The sequence below is a fragment of the Opisthocomus hoazin genome, chromosome 8 (genome assembly GCF_030867145.1).
Source record: "Opisthocomus hoazin isolate bOpiHoa1 chromosome 8, bOpiHoa1.hap1, whole genome shotgun sequence".
Classification (NCBI taxonomy): domain Eukaryota; kingdom Metazoa; phylum Chordata; class Aves; order Opisthocomiformes; family Opisthocomidae; genus Opisthocomus; species Opisthocomus hoazin.
The window spans coordinates 74,466,401-74,485,269 of NC_134421.1; the positions used below are offsets into that span (position 1 = coordinate 74,466,401).

Sequence of the window (18,869 nt, forward strand, 5' to 3'; positions counted from 1 at the left end):
TGGGCTCGGCACCTCGGGGGGGTCCCATCTCCTACCCCTGTCCCCCCATCCCACACCACCCAGACCGGGTGCTGGGGGGTCCCGGGGAGGGGGGTGAGGAAAGGCGGGGGTCTTGTGCCCAGCTCCTGCCCCATCCCCTCCCTGCTCCTGTCCCTGCCTCTGTCCCCTCCTGTCCCCCCCCCGTGCAGCTGTGGGTGGGCTGGGAACCACCCCAGGCCCCACTGGTGACACTGGTCCCACTGGGAGGGGCTGGTGGCCTGCGGACGGGAGGGGACCCCCGCTATGTCGGTCACCCCACGCTGTGACACCCCGGCCCCCCCATCCCGGGCTGCCCCTCGGCCCTGGCGCGAGGACGGGCGGCTGGGGGGGGACAGGGATCCAGCCCCCCCCGGCCTCCTGCACCCCCAGAGCACCTGCATCTCCCCTGGGTGCAGCCCCCCCCCCCCCCCCCCCAAGGAGCGCCCTCATTGCCCCCCATGAGCATCCTTCTGTGCCCCCCGCCCCCCCCCGGAGCACCCTCTTGCCTTCTGCGAGCAACTTCAGCCACCCCCAGGAGCACCCCATTACCTGGGAGCACCCCCATTCCCCAGAGCACCCCATTTCCCGGGAGCACCTCATTACCTGGGAGGACCCCCGTGCCCAGGACCACCCCCTCCCCAGGAGTACCCCCATCTCCCAGAGCACCCCCATACTCCAGGAGCACCCCCATTCCCCAGAGCACCCCATTTCCCGGGAGCACCCCCATTTCCGAGAAGCATCCCCATTCTCCCAGACCATCCCCATCCCCAGGAGCACCCAGTCCCCGGGAGCACCCCCTTTTCCCAGCGCACCCCATTCCCCCAGAGCACCCCATTCCCCCAGAGCACCCCCATCCCCCGGAGCACCCCCATTCCCCAGAGCACCCTCTTTCCTCCAGGAGCACCCTGTCCCCAGGAGCACCCCACTCCTCGGGAGCACCCCATTCCCCCAGAGCACCTCTATCCCCAGGAGCACCCCCATTTCCCAGGAGCACCCCTATTCCCCCAGGAGCAACCTCATACCCCAGAGCACCCCACTCCTCGGGAGCACCCCATTCCCCCAGAGCACCCCATTACCTGGGAACACCCACATTCCCCAAAGCACCCCATTCCCGCAGAGCACCCCCATCCCCAGGAGCACCCCATTCCCTAGGAGCACCGCCATTCCCCGAGAGCACCCCCATCCCTAGGAGCACCCCCATTTCCCAGGACCACCCCCATTCCCAGGAGCACCCCCATTCCCCAGAGCACCCCCATCTCCAGGCGCACCCCCATCCCCAGAGCACCCTCAACCCCAGAGCACCCCCATCCCCAGAGCACCCCATTCCCCCAGAATCCCCCACCCCAGAGCTCCCCCACCCCAGAGCACCCCAACCCCAGAGCACCCCCATTCCCCGGGAGCACCCAGCCCGCAGCAGCAGTGGGTGAGGGTGGGCGGAGCACTCAGGGGTGCCGCTCCCGGCCCCCCCCGCCCCAATCCCGGGGGTCCCGGCCCTTGCTGGACCCGGCTGCAGGGACGGGGGGGCCCGGGGCCATCACGGGAGGGTCCCGGGTGGGGCTGCCGCTGGACGCGTGGGTCCCCGAGGGTCGTCTCCATCCCACCCCCCCCGTGCCGTGGGTGCCCCCCGAGCTGCAGCGGGGCCGGGCGGGGGCGGGGGTCGCAGCGTTCCCCCCCCCCCCAGCGAAAAATCTGGTTTTGTGCCGAATAAAAGCGTGCGAGGAGGGGTCGCGCGTGGTGCGGGGCGCGGGGGGGGCCCACGGGAGGAGGAGGAAGATGAAGGGGAGACGCGCGGGGGGCTCCCGCGGGGGGGGAGGGCTGCACCCCCGCTCCCAGCCGCTCCCGGTCCCCGCGGGACGTCGTGGCCCCGCGGGGGGGGGGGGACGCGGTCGGGGGTCCCCGGCTCGGGGGGGTGCGGGGTGGGGGCGGCCTCGGCTCCCCGCCAGCCCCCGCCCACTCCGGGGCTCAAACATTAACCGGGGCCGGTTCACGGGTGACCGGTTGCCCCCCGCGCCGCGTGGGCCGCCCCCCGCGCCGCCCCACCCCGCGGGGATAAAGCCGGGGGTCCCGCGGCCGCCCCAGAGCCCCCGCGCCCACCGCAATGAGCAGTCTCCGGGCCGTGAGTACGGGCGGGGGGACCCGGCACCCCGCACCCCGGGGTCAGACCCACCCGCATCCCCCCTCCCCCGCACCCCGGGTCGGACCCACCCGCATCCCTCCCCCCCACACCGTGGGGTCGGACCCACTCACATCCCCCCCGCACCCCGGGTCAGATCCACCCGCCTCCCCCCGCACCCTGGGGTCGGACCCACCCGCATCCCTCACCCCCGCACCTCGGAGACGGACCCATCCTCATCCCCCCCATACCCCGGGGCCAGACCCACCCGCGTGTTGGGGTTGGGTGGGACCCCCCCGCATCCCCCTCCGCACCCTGGGGTCGGACCCCCCCGCATCCCCCTGACATCCAGGGGTCAGACCCACCCGCACCCCATCCCACACCCCGGGGTCGGACCCACCCGCATCCCCCCGCGTGTTGGGGTCGGACCCACCCGCAGCCCCTCACACCACGGGGTCAGACCCACCCGCATCCCCCCCGTACCCTGGGGTCGGACCCACACCCAAAACCCCCCCGCACCCCGAGGTCGGACCCCCCCCACATCCCCCCTCCCCCGGGGTCGGACCCCACTTGTACCTCCCCACGCGTGGGGGTGCAAATCCGCCGGGGTACAGCCCTCCCCCTCCCCCCCCGTGGGTCACGGCCCCACAGCTTTGTCCCCCGTGGGGTCTCCGCACCGGGGCTGCCGCCTTCGGGGGGGGGGATGGGGGAGATCCCCCAGGACCCTCGGCGACGGCCTCCCTGCGGTGGGGGTCTCGCCCCACGGGGGTCCCAGCCCCACGGGGACACCTCCCCGGGGGGGTCCCAGCCCCACGGGTGACCCAACCCCACGGGGACACCTTCCCGGGGGGGTCCCAGCGCCACGGGGGACCCAGCCCCACGGGACACCTCTCCGGGGGTGTCCCAGCCCCACGGGGGTCCCAGCCCCACGGGGACACCTCCCCGGGGGGGTCCCAGCCCCACGGGTGACCCAACCCCACGGGGACACCTCCCCGGGGGGGTCCCAGCCCCCCGGGGAGCGAGCGAGCCTTGGCCCCGCGGCAGGCGACACGTTCCAGCGCGCCAGGGGAGTTGGGGGGCTGCCCCCCACCCAGGGCAGGCGCGTGGGGCCCGTCCTGGGGGGCTGTGGGGTGGGGGGCAGCACCCACGGGCCGTGCTGCGGGGGCTGCAGCCCGAAACAGGGGGTGCCCCGGGCTAGGCCCCCCTGCTCTGCTCCCCAATGGGACGGGGCAGCGGGGCGGGGGGCTGGGGGGCTGCAAGGGTCTGCAGTGCTGTGCAGTGCCATGCAGTGCCATGCAGTGCTGTGCGACGCTGTATGATGCCATGCAGTGCCATGCAGTGCTGTGCAGTGCCATGCAGTGCTACGCAGTGCCGTGCAGTGCGGTGCGACGCTGTGCAGCGCTGTGCAGTGCCATGCAGTGCTGTGCGATGCTGTATGATGCCATGCAGTGCCCTGCAGTGCCCTGCAGTGCCGTGCGACGCTGTGCAGCGCTGTGCAGTGCCATGCAGTGCCATGCAGTGCCGTGCGACACTGTGCAGTGCCCTGCAGTGCCCTGCAGTGCCCTGCAGTGCTGTGCAACGCTGTATGATGCCATGCAGTGCCATGCAGCACTATGCAGTGCCATGCAGTGCCGTGCGACGCTGTGCAGTGCTGTGCAGTGCCATACAGTGCCACGCAGTGCCGTGCAGTGCCATGCAGCGCTGCGCAACGCTGTATGATGCCATGCAGTGCCATGCAGTGCCATGCAGTGCCATGCAGCGCTGCACGACGCTGCGTGATATCATGCAGTGCTGTGTGATGCCACGCAGTGCCACGCAGTGCCACGCAGTGCTGTGCGACGCTATCTGCCGCAGCACAGTGAGCGGCGCGTGGCGCGGAGCGATGCTGAGCAGCAGCGTGCGGCGCTGTGCAGCACTGTGCGGTGCTGCGGTGCGCAAAGCCGTGCCGCGCTGTGCCGCGCTGTGCCACGCTGTCTCATGCTGTGCCACGCTGTGTGATGCTGTGCCACGCTGTCCCATGCTGTGCCATGCCTTGCAACGCTGTGTGATGCTGTGTGACGCCATGCCACGCCGTGCCACGCTGTGTGACACTGTGCAACGCTGTGCCACGCCGTGCGATGCCATGCGATGCCGCGCTGCGCCGTGTGATGCTGTTTAATGCCATGCTGTGCCATGCCGTGCGAGGTCGTGTCACGCCGTGTGATGCCATGCCATCCATGTGAGGCCATGTCATGCCGTGCCGAGCCGTGCCATGCCATCCATGCGAGGTCATGCCATGCCGTGCCGTGCCATGCTATGCCGTGTGATGCCATGCTGTGCCGTGCCATGCCCTGCCATGCCGTGCCGTGCGATGATGCTGTGTGATGCCATGCTGTGCCGTGCCATGCCATGCCGCGCTATGCAGTGCCATGCGATGATGCCGTGTGATGTCGTGCCGTGCCATGCCGTGCCGCGCTGTGCCATGCCGTGCCGTGCCATGCCGTGCCATGCGATGATGCCACGCTGTGCCATGCCGTGCCATGCCGTGCCGTGCTATGCAGTGCCATGCGATGATGCCACGCTGTGCCGTGCCGTGCCGTGCCGTGCCTTGCCGTGCCGTGCTATGCAGTGCCATGCGATGATGCCGTGCGATGCCATGCGAGCCCCCACGCCCAGGGCCGTCCCCGCAGACCCCCGCCCGCCGTAGCCTGGCACCAGCCCCCCCGCCCCGGGGCTTTGCCGCTGCCCCGCGCTGCCGGGCCGGGTGCGGGTCCCAGCCCCGCCCCCCCCAGCCCCCCCCCAGCCCCGCATCTCCCCCGCAGGATTCCCCCCCGCCCGCGGGGCCCAAGGCCAAGGCCGAGTACCGCAACTACACGGTGAGCCCGGGCGGGGAGTGCGGGTGTGGGGGGGGTCCCGAGGGGGGGTGGGGTAAGGGGGGGGTGTCCCGAGGGGGGTGCGGGGTGTAGGGGGGGTCCCGAGGGGGGTGCGGGGTGTAGGGGGGGTTCCGGCTCCGGGCTGGGAAGAGGGGGGGGGGTTGGGATGGGTCCAGCCGCTCGCCACGGGCCGTGCTGGGGGTCCCACCCCGCTGCTGGGAGAGGCGGGGGGAGCCCGGGGAGGGGGTCTGCTGCCCCGGGGCGGGGGGGGGCGGGGGGTGGGGGCTCCCCCCGAGCCCCCCCGGCCCCCCCCGAGCCCAGCGCTGCGCTGCAGGAGGGGAAGCTGCTGGAGCGCGTCTACAGCACGTACCGGCTGATGCACACCCACCAGACCGTGGAGTTCGTCCGCAGGAAGGTGCGGGACCCCCGCCCCCCCGGGGCTGCCCTGAGACCCCCGACCCCCCCGGGGCCGCCCTGGGACCCCCTCGCTCCCCCCCGGGGCCGCCCTGGGACCCCCGCCTCCCCCGGGGTCCCCCCCACAGCGAGGGGTGCTGCAGCTTCCCCCCACCCCCACCCCCCAGCGCTGCGGGTCCTGCCCTGGGGCGGGGGTCCCCGGCACCGGGGAGGGTCCCCAGGGGTTCGGGGAGGGGGTCTTGAGGGGTCCCCAAGGGGTTTCAGGTGGTCCCGAGGGGTTTTGAAGCGTCCCCAGGGGGTACAGGGGGGTCCTCAAAGGGTTTCTGGGGGTCCTGAGGGGCTTCGGGGGGTCCCAATGGATTTCGGGGGGTCCCGACGGGTTTCAGAGGGTCCCGAGGGGTTTCGGGGGTGTCCCCAAGGGGTTTTGGGGGCTCTCCAGGCGTTCCAGGGGACCCCAGGGGTTGCAGGGAGGTCCCGAGGTGTTTTGGAGTGTCCCCAGGGGGTACAGGGGGTCCCCAAAGGGTTTCGCGGGGTCCCAATGGGTTTCAGGGGGTCCCGAGGGGTTTCAGAGGGTCCTGAGGGGCTTCGGGGGTGTCCCCAAGGGGTTCCGGGGGGTCCCGAGGTGTTCCAGAGGTGCCATGGGGTTCCAGGGGGGCCCCGAGGGGTTTCAGAGGGGTCCCCAGGTGTTCCAGAGGGTCCCTGGGGGTTTTAGCGGGTCCCGAGGGTTTTCACGTGGTTCCCTGGGGCTCCAGGGGGTCCTCAGGGGTCCCCGGGGGTTCCAAGGGGTCCTGGGGGTTGCCCAGGGGTTCTGGGGGGGTCCGGGGGGTCCCAGGGTGGTCCCCAGAATTTCAGGTGGTCCTGAGGGGTTTTGGAGTGTCCCCAGGGGTTCCAGGGGGGTCCCCAAGGGTTCAGGGGGCCCCGAGGGGTTCCAGAGGTTGCCCAGGGGTTTTGAGGGGTCCCTAGGGATTCCAAGAGGTCCAGTGGCGTTCTGGGGGTCCCTAGGGGTTTTTGGGGCTCCCCAGAAGTTCCGAGGGGTCCCCAGCGGTTTCAGGGGCTACTGAGGGGTTCTGGGGTCCCCAGGGGTTTTGGGGGTTCCGGGTGGTGCCCAGGGGGTTGCGGGGGTCCCCAGGGGTTTCAGGGGCTCCCAGGGGTCCACAGCGGTTTTGGGGGGTGCCCAGGGATTTGGGGGGATCCTGAGGGGTTCTGGGGGTCCCCAGGGGTTTTGGGACATCCCCAGGTGTTCCAGGGGGTCCCGAGGGGTTTCGGTGGGGTTCCGGGGGGTTCTTGAGGGGTCCTGGGGGTTGCCCAGGGGTTCTGGGGTGGTCCTGAGGAGTTCCAGGGGGTCCCCAGGGGTTTTGAATGGTCCTTAGGGATTCCAAGGGGTCCCGCGGGTCCCAAGAGGTTCTGGTGGGTGCCCATGGGGTTCTGTGGCGGCCCGAGGGTCCCCAAGAATTCTGAGGGGTCCCCAGGGGCTTTGGGGGCTCCCCAGGGGTTCTGGTGGGTGCCCAGGGATTCCAAGGGGTCCCAAGGGATCCTGAGGGGTCCTCAGGGGTTTTGTGGGCTCCCAAGAGATTCTGGTGGGTGCCCAGGGGTTGCCGGGGCTCCCGAGGGGTTCCGGGGGGTCCTGAGGGTCCCCAGAGATTCCGAGGGGTCCTCAGGGGTTTTGAGGGCTCCCCAGGGGTTCTGGTGGGTACCTAGGGGTTGCTGGGGCTCCTGAGGTGTTCCGGGCGGTCCTGAGGGTCCCCAGGGGCTTCGGGGGCTCCCCAGAGGTTCTGATGGGTGCCCAGGGGGTTCCGGGGGGTCCCGAGGGTCCCCAGGGGTTTCGGGGGCTCACCAGGGGTTCTGGTGGGTCCCAAGGGTCCCCAGGGGTTCTGGTGGGTACCCAGGGGTTGCTGGGGCTCCTGAGGTGTTCCGGGCGGTCCTGAGGGTCCCCAGGGGCTTCGGGGGCTCCCCAGAGGTTCTGATGGGTGCCCAGGGGGTTCCGGGGGGTCCCGAGAGTCCCCAGGGGTTTCGGGGGCTCACCAGGGGTTCTGGTGGGTCCCAAGGGTCCCCAGGGGTTCTGGTGGGATGCCCAGGGCTTCCAGGGGGTGCCCCTGGGTTTTGGGGGTCCCCATGGCCCCCCCCCCATCCCCAGAGCGCCGAGTACGGGAGCTGCTCCCGGCGCAAGATGGGCGCCATGGAGGCCCTGGAGCTGCTGGACGAGCTGGTGGACGAGTCGGACCCCGACGTGGACTTCCCCAACTCCTACCACGCGTACCAGACGGCCGAGGGCATCCGCCGCGCCCACCCCGACAAAGGTGGCGCCGGGACCCCCACCCCGCCACCGAGCCCCGGGGGGGGGGGGCCATGACCCACGGGGGTGACGGCCCCGCTCGCCCCCAGACTGGTTCCACCTCGTGGGGCTGCTGCACGACCTGGGGAAGGTCCTGGCGTTGTTTGGGGAGCCCCAGGTGAGGGGCAGGGTGGGGAGGGGGCTGGGGGGCGCAGGGCACCCCCCCACCAGCCAGCGGCCCCTCCTTGGGGACCCCCTGGACGCCTGGCGAACCCCCGCAGTGGGCCGTGGTGGGGGACACCTTCCCCGTGGGCTGCAAGGTGCAGAAGTCCGTGGTCTTCTGGGACTCCACCTTCCACGACAACCCCGACAGCAGGGACCCCCGGTACAGGTGAGGCCGGACCCCCGGGGGTCACGCCGGGCTGCGGGGAGGGGGCACAGCCCTGAGCCCCCACCCGTGCCCCGTCCCCAGCACCGAGTACGGGATGTACCAGCCCCACTGCGGCCTGGAGAACGTCCTCATGTCCTGGGGACATGACGGTAAGGGCTGGGGGGGGGCCGGTGGACCCCCGCGGGGCAGGGCACCCACGCGCCCGGACCCCCTTTGCGGGGGGGGTTCAGGCCCGGAGCCCTTCCGTGGGGGGGGGGGCTGCGGGGCGGGGGGCTGCAGCTCCCTCTCTCCCCAGAGTACATGTACAGAGTCATGAAGTTCAACGGCTTCGCCCTGCCCAAGGAGGTGAGGGCTGGGGGGGCCGTCGCCCGCCGTGGGGAGGGGGCCGGGGGCTGGCACCCGCCCTGGGGAGGGGGCTGCCACGTCCCCGTGCCCCCCCAAGGCTTTCTACATGGTTCGCTTCCACTCCTTCTACCCCTGGCACGCGCACGGGGACTACGGGCACCTCTGCACCGAGGAGGACCTCCGCATGCTGCCCTGGGTCCAGGAGCTCAAGTGAGTGGCCAGGGGGGGTCCAGGGGGTCCCCAGCGCAGCCCGGGGAGGTCCCCAGCGCAGCCCCCCCCCCCCCCGCCCTGACCAGCCCTCGCTCCCGCAGCAAGTTCGACCTCTACACCAAGCAGGAGGAGCTGCCCGACGTGCAGCAGCTCCGGGGATACTACCAGGCGCTGATCGACAAGTACTGCCCCGGGCAGCTCTGCTGGTGAGCGGGGACCCCCGCCCGCCCCGCGGGACCCCCCCGTGGCACCCCAGCCCCTTGCGGTGGGGGGCACCGGGGTTACCCAATAAACCTGCTTCTGACGCACCCGCAGCCCCCAGCCCTGCTGCGGCAGGGACCCCCCCCACCCCGGGAGAGGCTGTGGGAGGAGCCTGTCCCCAACCCCTCGCGCTGGGGGGGGGGCACAGCGGCAGGACCCCCTCCCCCGGGAGAGCAGCGGGGCTGGAATGTCACCGGCTTTATTTAGAAAATTATAGGAAACCTCTGTGCTGGGGGCTGAGCCGAGGGGACGCGGGGTCCAGCCAGAGCCTCCCTGCAGGGGGAGGGGGCTCGGGACGGGGGGGGCAGCCCCCCAAAACTGCCCCGAGCAGGGGGCCGGGGGGGCTGGGCAGGATAACCGTGAGGGCTGGCGCTGCCTCGCTGCCCCGGCGCGGGGGGCACGGAGGGGCGGGGGGCTCCGAGGGAGCTGCTGCGCTCTGGCATCGGCGAGCCGCGACCGCGCTGTGCATGAAGGCACTGGCAGGGGGGAGAGCAGGGAGGGGGGGGGGCCTGCCTGCGCCCCAGCCAGGGACCCCCAAAGCGGGGGGGCGGGCAGGGGGTCCCGCCGGCAGCGCCATCAGTCCGTGGGGTGGAAGACAGGGCCCGGGCCAGGGTCTCCGGGCGCTACTTCTTCTTCTTGGCGCCGCGGGGGCTGTCGGCCGCCCCCCGGGCGCGGGTCTCGCCTCGCTCCTCGCCCTCCTTCCGCCGCAGCTGCCCGTTCCTCTCGCCACCCCCCCGGTCGGCGGGCTCCCCCCGCCGCGGCCCTTTGTGGCGGGCGGGGGGCCCGGCCCCCCGTCGCCGTCGGCTCAGGGCGCGCAGGAGGCAGGCGGTGGCCGCCACCAGGTAGAGGGACCAGAGGACGGCGGGGCCGGAGAAGGGGCGGCTGAGCTGGCGCAGGGCCCGCAGCAGCCGGGGCAGGACGGCGTCCGGCGAGCGCCGCAGCGGGGCCTTGTCCTGCGGGGCGAGGGTGCGGGTCAGGGCCGAGGCGCGGGTCACGGCGGAGGCGCGGGCGGGGGTCCCTACCTTCAGCCCGTGCTGCGTGAGCAGGCTCTCCAGCGCGGGGTCGCCCAGCGAGACGGTGGGGAAGAACTCCTGCACCAGCTGCCGCCGCCACCACGGCGCGGGACCCTCGCTGCGGGACGGAGGAGCTCAGCGCCCGGCCCTGCGCCCCGAGCCCCCGCCGAGCTAACGAGCTCCTCAGCCGGGAGAGAAGCTGCTCCCACGTCCAGGCCCCCACCAGCATCGCGGAGCAGGGGAGGGGGTGCAGAGGGGTCGCAGGCCCCATCCCGGCGCCGCTCACCTGCGCTCGGCGCTGCCGGTGAACCAGTACTTGTAGAGCTGGGCGCGGACGTAGGCGGGGGGCCGAGCGCTGAAGGGGTAGCGGGACTCATCGACCTGCACCAGGCGGATCACTGCCGGGAGGAGCGTTACTCAGAGGGCGCGGGGGTCTCGGGCTGCCCCGGCCGCGGCGCCAGGCCCGGGGAGCCCCCAGCACAGAATCCCAGAATGGTGGGGGTTGGCAGGGACCCCTGGGATCCCCCAGCCCAACCCCCTGCCCAAGCAGGGTCACCCAGAGCAGGCTGCACAGCACCGCGTCCAGGCGGGTCTGGAATATCTCCAGAGAAGGAGACTCCCCAGCCCCTCTGGGCAGCCTGGGCCAGGGCTCCGTCACCCTCAGAGGGCAGAAGCTCTTCCTCGGGTTCAGACGGCAGAGCACGAGCTGCCCCCGGCCCCCAGCCCCGCTCACCGTCCTCCTTGCCCTGCAGCAGGCGGTGGACGAAGCTGGCGAACCAGGGGCTGCTGCTGTGGTGGGCCAGGGCTGCGAACCACATCTGCCAGTCGAGGCGGGGCTGGTGCGGGGCGACCACGGCCGGGGCCGCGCTGACGTTCCCGGGCTTGTACATGAACTCGATCTCCTGCGGGGTGGGGAGCAGGGTGGGCTGGGGGCTGGCACGCGAGGGTCAGAGCTGGAGATCCCCCAGGCTCACACCCTGGGGTTACGGGCTCCTCCCAGAGGGACGAGTGACTGGGGACGGCTGGGTGCCCCAGAGGGGACCACGCCAGCAGGACAGGGATGGTTGGCTCTGCTGGAGTCCGTCCTCAGCGCCTGTCCCCGGACACCCCACACGACCGGCCGCAGGCCAGCCCTTCCCCGCCGCAGCCCCTGCGGTGCCGAGCACGACTGGTGAACTTCAGTCAGCACGGCTGAGGGCCGGGTCCTGCCCGTGGGTCACACCAACCCCACGCAGGGCTCCAGGCCTGGGGAGGAGCGGCTGGAGAGCTGCCCGTTGGAGAAGGCCCTGGGGGTGCTGGTCGGCAGCCGGCTGAGCAGGAGCCAGCAGTGTGCCCAGGTGGCCAAGAAGGCCAACGGCAGCCTGGCTTGGGTCAGCAATGGGGTGGGCAGCGGGAGCAGGGCAGGGATCGGGCCCCTTTGGGCCCCTCCCTCCCAGCAGGACATGGAGGGGCTGGAGCGTGGCCAGAGAAGGGCAGCCAGGCTGGGGAGGGGGCTGCAGAACAAGTCCCCTGAGGAGCGGCTGAGGGAGCTGGGGCTGCTCAGGCTGGAGAAGAGGAGGCTGAGGGGAGACCTTCTCGCTCTCTGCAGCTCCCTGACAGGAGGGGGCAGGGAGGGGGGGTTGGGCTCTGCTCCCCAGGACCCGGCGACAGGACGAGAGGCGATGGCCTCAGGCTGCGTCAGGGGGGGTTCAGGTTGGAGATTGGGGAAATTTCTTTGCTGAGAGAGTGGTCAGGGGTTGGGCCAGGCTGCCCAGGGCAGTGGGGGAGTCCCCATCCCTGCAGGGGTTCAGACACCGTGTGGCTGTGGCACCTGGGGACAGGGTTTAGCGGTGGCCTTGGCAGTGTTGTGTTACTGGTTGGCCTCGATGACCCTAAGGGTCTTCCCCACGCGAGGCGGCTCACCGTCCAGCTCTGCCCGTCGTAGCTGCCCTCCAGCACCACCTCGGGCCGCCCCCCGACGCCCGTCATCCTGCGGAAGAGCCCGTAGGAGTTCACCACCTGGAAGCGCTCGACCGCGTTGAACATCTGGTGGATGCCGGGCCACAGCTTGCCGTTGGACTCGTAGTCGATGTACGTGAAGGGCACCTGGGGAGCGGCTCTGTGAGGCTTGGGGGGCCCCGTGCCCCAACGCAGACCCGCGCCCCGCTGTCCCCCGGCCTCCCGACGCTTCCCGGGCGCTCACCAGGCTGATGGCAAACATCCCCACGGTGGCCGTGGCGAAGACGGCCCACTGCAGCGTGGCCCACAGCTTCCAGAAGCAGCCACGGATGCAGACACACCTTGGGGGGGGGGAGGGGACGAGGAGCAGAGCTGCACAGCCCCAGGGGCTCCGGTGCCGCGGAGGAAAATCCCTCCGAGCTCGGCCAGCGCGCCCGAGCCGAGCCCCCACCGCCCCACGGCAGCTCCCCCAGCTCCTCGCACGAGCGGTGCCCGCGGGGGTGGCACAGGGCACCCAAACCAGCCGCCCTGTTCCTGCCCAGCCCTCAGGGCGGAGCGGGGGGCTCGGGGGGACCCCAGCACCCCGCCACCCACCTGTACATGGCAGAAAGGATCTCCCAGCAGAGCGAGAGGAAGCCCAGCCCCACCAGCGGCAGGGTCACCGTCCGCAGCCACGTCGTGAACTCGTGGTAGGTGAAGGCTGGAGCGAAGGAAGATCCGGGGGGTCAGGGAGGAGCTGCTCCTGCACCAGAGCCCCCGGGGAGAAGGGGCCGGCAGCCCCGCGCGCCCGGCCGGGACGCACCCACTTTGGATTCCAGCTGCTTCTTCTCCCAGTTGATCTCCAGGCCGAAGGACTGGACGCTCCAGTAGAGCAGGAAGCCGTAGGTGCTCAGCTCGAGCAGGATGGAGAGCAGGGTCCGCAGGCTGGGGGGCCAGGCTGGCGCAGAGCGGGGCTGCTGAGCGCCGGGGGCTCGGCCAGCCCAGCCCCCGCGGCACGGAGGGGTGCACACCGCGCCCCGAGAGCCCGGGCAGGGGGCAAGCGGGCAGCGCCGAGCGCATCCCCGCGGCAGGAGCCAGCGTGCTGCTTCATGGGGACCCCCACGCCCCAGCACCCCACGGAGAGGGATCCCTGCGCCCCAGCACCCCACGGGCAGGGGTCCCCTCACCCCAGCACCCCACGGGCAGGGACCCCTGCCCCAGCACCCTATGGGCAGGGACCACCGCGCCCCAGCACCCCACGGGCACGGACCCCCTGCCCCACGGGTAGGAACCCCCATGCCCCAGCACCCCATGGGCAGGGTCCCCCACACCCAGCGTCCCATGGGCAGGGACTCCCACCCCAGCACCCCATGGGCACCCAGCACTCTACAGGCAGGGACCCCCACACCCCAGCACCCCACAGGCAAGGACCCCTGCCCCAGCACCCCATGGGCAAGGTCCCCCGCCCCAGCACTCTACAGGCAGGGACCCCCACACCCCAGCACCCCACAGGCAAGGACCCCTGCCCCAGCACCCCATGGGCAAGGTTCCCCACTCCAGCACTCTACAGGCAGGGACCCCCACACCCCAGCACCCCACGGGCAAGGACCCCTGCCCCAGCACCCCACGGGCAACGACCTCCACCCCGGGGCAGGCGAGGCGGCCGTGCCGGCAGCAGCCCTGGCAGCACGGGGCCGGAGGGCAGCCAGCACGCTGCCTCTCGCTGTGGCACCTGCTCCGGGGTGGCCAGTGACAGCGGCCTGCCCCCTCCCCACCCCGGCACGGCAGGAACCGGGCCCCCGGCCCGCGGAGAGGGTGCTGAGGACTCACAGCTGGCGTGCTTCCTCTTGCTGCGCCCCAGCCAGCGCCCCACGTGCTCCTCATCCAGCAGGGAGAAGGCCAGGACGATGGTGAGCATGTTGAAGAAGTTGTAGTTGCCCGTGAGGATGATGAGGACCTGCAGCAGGACCTGGGGAGGGGCGAAGGCAGGGCTGGGGTGCCGCAGGGATGCGGGGCGGAGGACGTCAGGCACCCCACCACCAGCCCCCAGCACCCGTGGGGGCCGCAGAGCGAGGGGCCTGTCCTGCCCCTCGGGAGCCCCCCCGGCAGGAGTGGGGGGCCTGGCTGTGCCCACCCACCTGGCTGTAGAAGGCGAAGAGCCGGAGGCGGCGGATGGGTGCGAAGAAGAGGAGCGGGACGGCGATCTCGATGACGTAGGTGGCCACCACGCTGAACTTCTGGAACCAGACGGGCAGCTGGTGGGCGAACCAGGCGCCCGGCGTGGGGATGCACTGGGTCTCATAGTGATAGGTGAGAGCTGGGGGGGCACAGGAGGGGTCGGGGTGCAGAGAGGGGCGCGGGGACACGGCTTGGAGCGGGCAGGGCCGGCACCGAGCCGCGCCGAACGCCGCAGAGGCGCCGGCAGCAGCCGCCCAGAGCCCCGCGGCTGCCTACGGGGCACGGGAAGCCCCGCAGCGCAATGCCCCCGCTCCCCGGGGCCCCCCCAAAGCCAGCGACCCCCCGAAGCCGGCGCTGGCCCTGACCTGTGAGCCCCCACCAGGTGGGACAGCGGCTGGTCAGCTTCACCACGCCGGAGGCGAACATCAGGCGGAAGAGGAGCCAGCGCAGCAGCCAGAAGGGCAAACCGTCGTGGGGACGCCAGGCTGCGGCCCCCCGCTTCAGGAGGCGCAGGGGGGCCACCAGCACCGCCAGGAACCCCGCTTCCAGCAGCAGGCTGTCCCTGCGGGGAGCACCGCTGTCCCCCGCCGCCGCAGAGCAGCCAGCTCTGCCCGGGGGCAAGGCAGCCCCCCACCCTGGCCCCCGCCGTGGGGCTCACTTACCACTGGAAGTAGAGGAAGACCTGCCCCACCTGCGGAGGGAGCCGAGCGGTCAGCAGGGCGCAGGTTCGGCCCCCCGGCCCACCCCGTGTTGAGGGGGCAGCAGAAGGGGCAGCTGTAGACCCCCCCCCCGGCAGCTCCAAGCCCACGGAGCGGAGCAGCGGCCTCCGCTCGCCGCCGAGCGCGGCAGCAGCGGGGGGGACGGGGACGGAAGGGGACGCTCCCCGGGCAGGCGCGCTGGAACCATGGCCCGGGACCGCTCGGCTCCAGCGCCCGGAGCTCTGCCCCGGGCACCGCAGCGTCACCAGCGAGTGGGCCGGGGGCTGCAAGGGACAGCAGGCAGGGCTGAGGGGCTCCAGCTATCCCTCCCCACACCCCAGCTTCCCCAGTTCCCTCACCAAACTGGGAATGCAGCAGAGAAAGCCCCCGTGTCTCCACGCCCTGCCCTGCTGTGGGAGCAGCGCTCGGCAGAGGGCTGGGGGGGAGGGAGCCGAGGCGCGGGGGCTTTCTCTCCAGCATCGCCTTAAAAGGGAGCGAGGAGAGGAAGGCCCGGCCGCAGCGGGACGCGGAGGGGGCAGAGCTGCAGCCCCGCAGCCGCTCCGGTACAGAGCCCCCGCAGGCAGGACTCACTGGGGGCTTCCCGGCCCTGCCCGGGCAGCGAATCCCTCCGGAGCCCTGGCTCCAAAACACGGGCCGGGGGGCTCAGCAGGGCTCCCCGTGGGGCAGAGCTCTGTGCCGGGGAGGCCGTGGGCAGTTCGGAGGGGATGGGGCAGCCAGGCAGCCCCCCAGCACGGGAGAAACCTCGCTCCCACGGCTGGCACCCCGCGTTCCCGGCCTCCCGACCCCGCTCCCTGCAGGCACCGGTGCCGGGCACGGCCCGAGCCGCGGCAGGAGAGCTCCTCCCTGGGGTAACAGCCGCCCTGATGTGGGGATTTCAAAGCACAGGAGGTTTTTTCTTCCTTAATTCCCCTGGTTTCAGAGGGAAGGGAAACCTTCCCCAGCCTCTGACTCACCGCAGCTCCTCCGCACAAAGCCACCAGCCCCGGCAGCGAGCACAGACAGCTCGGGAGGGCGAATTCGTGGCTGGGGGGGGGCACAGAGCTCTCATGGGACGCAGGGAAAGGGCCTGGTGAGGCCATGGGCGGGCAGGGGACGGAGCTGCCCCCACAGTGGTGTGGGAATGGGCTTTGCAGGCAAGCCCGGGGGGGTTTTATCCCAGAAAAGGCAGTGAGAACCAGAGCAAGGATGGGGTTGTCCCCGCCACGCGGGCACCCAGCACCTTCCCCCAGCTCTGCGAGGGAAGCTGAGCGTGCCAAGAGCTCGCAGGACGACGCCAAGGCAAGAACATCCCCCCCCTGCCCTCCGAGGGCACCCCAAGCCCCCCCCATGACCGCACACCTGGTAGAGCGAGAGGTAGAGCAGCCAGAGCAGGGCGAAGAGCAGGCTGTCCCGCAGAGCCTCGGACAGCAAAGCGCCGAAGGAGGCGAGGGCTCCGAGGAGGCAGAGCAGCTCCATCCCCAGCTCCGTGTCCAAACCCAGGCGAGGGCCGAGCCACAGCAAGGTGGGGAAATCCCACAGCTGCTCCCATAGCCCCTTCCCGCTCAGGCGCAGCACTCGGCGGGCCGGCAGGATGCCGTCTCTCCCGTACAAGCCTGGAAAAAGGGATGGTGACAGCAAGGACAAAACCTCCCCAGATCTTTAAGCCTAGGGCAGCGGAACCGGGAGCCCCTCGGCCAGCGCCTCGACGAGCAGGGGGCTGCCGCAGAGACGATGTCTCTGCGGCAGCCCCCTGCTCGTCGAGGCGCTGGCCGAGGGGCTCCAGCTATCCCTCCCCGCACCCCAGCTCCCCAGTTCCCTCGCCAAACTGGGAACGCAGTGAGCCCAGCGGCTGCCAAACCCAGCCTTAGCCACGTGGAAAGGAGATGAATGCCCTGCTCTGCTGCAAGCCGGGGGGGTAGGGGGGGGAACCCATGGAGGTGGGGAACGAACCAGTGAGGGGGGGAACAGGAACCAGTGAGTGGGGGGGTACCAGTCGGGGGGGGGGGGGAAACCAGTGAGGGGGGAACCAGTGAGTGGGGGGAGGGGAACGGGAACCAGTGGGGGGGGGACGGGACACCAGTGGGGGGGGGGGACCCGTGGGGGGGGGGAACCCGTGTGGGGGGGGGAGAGAGCCCCGGGGGGGGGGGGGAAACCCAGTGGGGGGGGGGGAAACAGTGAGGGGGGGGGAAACAGTGAGGGGGGGGGGAAACAGTGAGGGGGGGGGGAAACAGTGAGGGGGGGGGGAAACAGTGAGGGGGGGGGAAACAGTGAGGGGGGGGGGAAACAGTGAGGGGGGGGGGAAACAGTGAGGGGGGGGGAAACAGTGAGGGGGGGGGGAAACAGTGAGGGGGGGGGAAACAGTGAGGGGGGGGGAAACAGTGAGGGGGGGGGAAACAGTGAGGGGGGGGGAAACAGTGAGGGGGGGGGGAAACAGTGAGGGGGGGGGAAACAGTGAGGGGGGGGGAAACAGTGAGGGGGGGGGAAACAGTGAGGGGGGGGGAAACAGTGAGGGGGGGGGAAACAGTGAGGGGGGGGGAAACAGTGAGGGGGGGGGAAACAGTGAGGGGGGGGGAAACAGTGAGGGGGGGGGAAACAGTGAGGGGGGGGAAACAGTGAGGGGGGGGAAACAGTGAGGGGGGGGAAACAGTGAGGGGGGGGAAACAGTGAGGGGGGGGAAACAGTGGGGGGGGGAAACAGTGAGGGGGGGGAAACAGTGAGGGGGGGGAAACAGTGGGGGGGGGAAACAGTGGGGGGGGGAAACAGTGAGGGGGGGGAAACAGTGAGGGGGGGGAAACAGTGAGGGGGGGGGAAACAGTGAGGGGGGGGAAACAGTGAGGGGGGGGGAAACAGTGAGGGGGGGGGGAAACAGTGAGGGGGGGGGGAAACAGTGAGGGGGGGGAAACAGTGAGGGGGGGGGAAACAGTGAGGGGGGGGGAAACAGTGAGGGGGGGGGAAACAGTGAGGGGGGGAAACAGTGAGGGGGGGGAAACAGTGAGGGGGGGGAAACAGTGGGGGGGGGAAACAGTGAGGGGGGGGAAACAGTGAGGGGGGGGGAAACAGTGAGGGGGGGGAAACAGTGAGGGGGGGGAAACAGTGAGGGGGGGGGAAACAGTGAGGGGGGGGGAAACAGTGAGGGGGGGGGAAACAGTGAGGGGGGGGAAACAGTGAGGGGGGGGAAACAGTGAGGGGGGGGGAAACAGTGGGGGGGGGGAAACAGTGGGGGGGGGGAAACAGTGAGGGGGGGGGAAACAGTGAGGGGGGGGGAAACAGTGAGGGGGGGGAAACAGTGAGGGGGGGGGAAACAGTGAGGGGGGGAAACAGTGAGGGGGGGGGAAACAGTGAGGGGGGGGAAACTGAGGGGGGGGGAAACAGTGAGGGGGGGAAACAGTGAGGGGGGGAAACAGTGAGGGGGGGGGAAACAGTGAGGGGGGGGGAAACAGTGAGGGGGGGGGAAACAGTGAGGGGGGGAAACAGTGAGGGGGGGGGAAACAGTGAGGGGGGGGGAAACAGTGAGGGGGGGGGAAACAGTGAGGGGGGGGAAACAGTGAGGGGGGGGAAACAGTGAGGGGGGGGGAAACAGTGAGGGGGGGGGAAACAGTGAGGGGGGGGGAAACAGTGAGGGGGGGGGGAAACAGTGAGGGGGGGGGAAACAGTGAGGGGGGGGGAAACAGTGAGGGGGGGGAAACAGTGAGGGGGGGGGAAACAGTGAGGGGGGGGGAAACAGTGAGGGGGGGGAAACAGTGGGGGGGGGAAACAGTGAGGGGGGGGAAACAGTGAGGGGGGGGGAAACAGTGAGGGGGGGGAAACAGTGAGGGGGGGGGGGAAACAGTGAGGGGGGGGGGGAAACAGTGAGGGGGGGGGGGAAACAGCGAGGGTGAAGCTGCCCGGGCCCCCGGTGAGGCCCACCCCGGTGGGGCCTACTCAGGTGGGGCCCACTCAGGTGGGGCCTACCCGCCCCCCAGCCCAGCCCGCAGCCCGAGCGGGCCCCCAGCGCCCCCCCCAGCCGCCTCCCCCGCCGTACCGGGGATCTGGACGTAAAGCGAAGCGAAAGCGGCGAGGTAAGCGGCGGCCAAACCGGCGAGGAAGAGGGAGCGGGGCCGCCGCGGCGGCTCCCCCATGACGGCGGCGGCGGTGGTGGCGGGACCGCACGGCGCGGCGCGTTGCGTCATCACGCAGAGGGCGTCGGC

The 18,869-nt window shown here is 71.4% G+C and overlaps 2 protein-coding genes across 2 annotated transcripts; one reads left to right on the top strand and one right to left on the bottom strand.

The window, feature by feature from the left end:
• The first annotated feature begins 4,923 nt into the window (after positions 1–4,923).
• On the top strand, positions 4,924–8,826 carry MIOX (myo-inositol oxygenase). Its single transcript, XM_075428728.1, has 9 exons — positions 4,924–4,986; positions 5,318–5,398; positions 7,532–7,694; positions 7,780–7,847; positions 7,951–8,060; positions 8,142–8,209; positions 8,356–8,405; positions 8,503–8,615; positions 8,717–8,826. Exons 2-9 carry the CDS (start codon positions 5,360–5,362, stop codon positions 8,823–8,825), a joined length of 720 nt encoding a protein of 239 aa, XP_075284843.1. The 5' UTR covers positions 4,924–4,986; positions 5,318–5,359; the 3' UTR covers position 8,826.
• Positions 8,827–9,059: 233 nt separating this feature from the next.
• On the bottom strand, positions 9,060–18,826 carry LMF2 (lipase maturation factor 2). The gene is made up of 14 exons (XM_075429111.1): positions 18,704–18,826; positions 16,042–16,295; positions 14,647–14,675; positions 14,350–14,546; positions 13,945–14,123; positions 13,637–13,775; positions 12,630–12,764; positions 12,422–12,527; positions 12,072–12,168; positions 11,792–11,974; positions 10,623–10,791; positions 10,176–10,287; positions 9,899–10,007; positions 9,060–9,829 (listed from the first exon to the last, which is right to left on the bottom strand). Exons 1-14 carry the CDS (start codon positions 18,798–18,800, stop codon positions 9,500–9,502), a joined length of 2,136 nt encoding a protein of 711 aa, XP_075285226.1. The 5' UTR covers positions 18,801–18,826; the 3' UTR covers positions 9,060–9,499.
• Between the last annotated feature and the right edge of the window lie 43 nt (positions 18,827–18,869).